This window comes from Buceros rhinoceros, unplaced genomic scaffold (genome assembly GCF_000710305.1).
Source record: "Buceros rhinoceros silvestris isolate BGI_N320 unplaced genomic scaffold, ASM71030v1 scaffold12296, whole genome shotgun sequence".
Lineage (NCBI taxonomy): Eukaryota > Metazoa > Chordata > Aves > Bucerotiformes > Bucerotidae > Buceros > Buceros rhinoceros.
The window spans coordinates 1,678-3,515 of NW_010416991.1; the positions used below are offsets into that span (position 1 = coordinate 1,678).

Sequence of the window (1,838 nt, forward strand, 5' to 3'; positions counted from 1 at the left end):
AGCTTGAGAACGTCCACCTCATCGGGTACAGCCTGGGTGCCCACGTCGCCGGCTTTGCCGGTAACCACGTCCACGGGACGATAGGCAGAATTACAGGCACGCGGCTTTTTTAAGCAGTCTCTTACCTTTCCGTCGCAGCAGGGAGTTTCCCTGAAGAGGCTCGTTTCCTGTGCGGCTGCGGTGATGTTTTGAGCTTGCTCCTTCAGAAGTGACAAGTTTCCTACTTGTGGTGGTAGTGAGGAGCGTGTGTCTCTTCGCAGGAGAAAGTATCTTAATTTTGAACCCCAAATGTAAGGGAGGGTTCATGAAAAAGCCTTTCAGAGGACAACGTGATCTTGAGTATATTTGAAGTTAAATGTGGGTTCCAAACAAGTCCGAGCTCTTACTATCCAGATCCAAAGCCTTTGAGTGGCACTTAAAAGTCGAGCTAGGAACAGCTTAGGAGCCCCGCTGCAGGTTGGGGGTGAGGCTCAGGGGTTGACAGAACATCCCAGACCCATCACAACATCTCAGATGCTTCAACTTGTCTTAGTCCCTCCATATGCCCAGTCTGGAAATAGATTAAGCGTCGCCAAGGCGGCTTTGGCCACCAGCCAAAGAGGTCTCGGTGGGGTGCCAGGCACCGTCTGGTGTTTGGTCATCCGCTGCCTCTTGGGGTATCTCCTCGCCGTGACCTGGCAAAGACTCACGGCTTCCAACAGGCACTCTGAAGCCATCGCTGTAGGGCAGGCTGGGTTGTATTGCACCAAAAGTGGTAGGGATCTTCTTCGTCCTCCAGCAAGCCCGTGTGAAGAGATCTTGGGGGGGACGGTGTCAGCAACGAAGCAGGGACTGTCGCTGTAGGACCTGGGTAGGAGGGCTGCTAGCAGCAGGCTCCTGGCTCTGTCCTGTACGAAATAACCCAATTTCTTACCGTTTTCTTACTCCTTTCCGCCAGGCTTGGACCCAGCCGGCCCCATGTTTGAAGGAGTGGACCCTAGCAAGCGCCTCTCCCCCGACGACGCTAACTTTGTGGATGTCCTTCACACCTACACGAGGGAAACGCTCGGTGTCAGCATTGGCATCCAGATGCCTGTAGGCCACGTTGACATCTACCCCAACGGGGGAGACTTCCAGCCCGGCTGTGGTTTGAGTGATGTCTTGGGAGCAATTGCCTATGGCAGTAAGTTCTCCTGACTCATTTTGCCTCTGGTCTGCGTAGACTCCTCGCAGACAGACCTGGGTTGATGCTGGGGGATGATCTGATTCACAAGAGCAGAGAAAACTATTTCTTCCTTCTAAACTGGAGGTAGTTGCTAGAAACTAGACCTGCTTTTAGTTCTGAAGTAGCTTGTCCTCACTAACACCTGGTCATAAACTATGGTCACCTTAGGCTGGGCCTAGAATCTTCTTTATAGCTCTTTTCATGGAAGAGATTAAGCGAATGGTCCTCTTCAAGCGTCTTCCACTAACCTCTTGAACTGCTGCTGTCTGAAAAATCTTCCCGTTCGGCCACGGTCAGCTCGCGTTGGGCTACCAAAGGGCTCAGCTCACTGTATCTTACCAGCTGCTGCGGCGACAAAAGCTTAAACCGAACGTGTCCCTTGCACCTCTGCTTCTCTAGCCATCGGTGACGTGGTTAAGTGCGAACACGAGCGCTCGGTGCACCTCTTCGTGGACTCCCTCGTGAACCAAGACAAACAGAGCTTCGCCTTCCAGTGCACCGACTCCAGTCGCTTCAAGAAGGGCATCTGCCTGAGCTGCCGCAAGAACCGCTGCAACGGCATCGGCTACAACGCCAGGAAGAGGAGGAGCAAGAGGAACACCAAGATGTACTTAAAAACAAGAGCAGACATGCC

At 53.0% G+C, this 1,838-nt stretch overlaps 1 protein-coding gene across 1 annotated transcript in view; it reads left to right on the forward strand.

Moving 5' to 3' along the window:
- The window catches only part of LIPG (lipase, endothelial), a gene marked incomplete at both ends in the record, with an annotated part of 5,477 nt that overhangs the window by 1,670 nt on the left and 1,969 nt on the right, over positions 1-1,838 (forward strand). The window contains 3 exons of the mRNA XM_010138008.1: positions 3-96; positions 938-1,162; positions 1,604-1,838. The exon at positions 1,604-1,838 is cut by the window's right edge and continues 5 nt beyond it. Coding sequence (XP_010136310.1) covers positions 3-96; positions 938-1,162; positions 1,604-1,838 — 554 coding nt within the window. The remainder of the gene's footprint in view (positions 1-2; positions 97-937; positions 1,163-1,603) is intronic.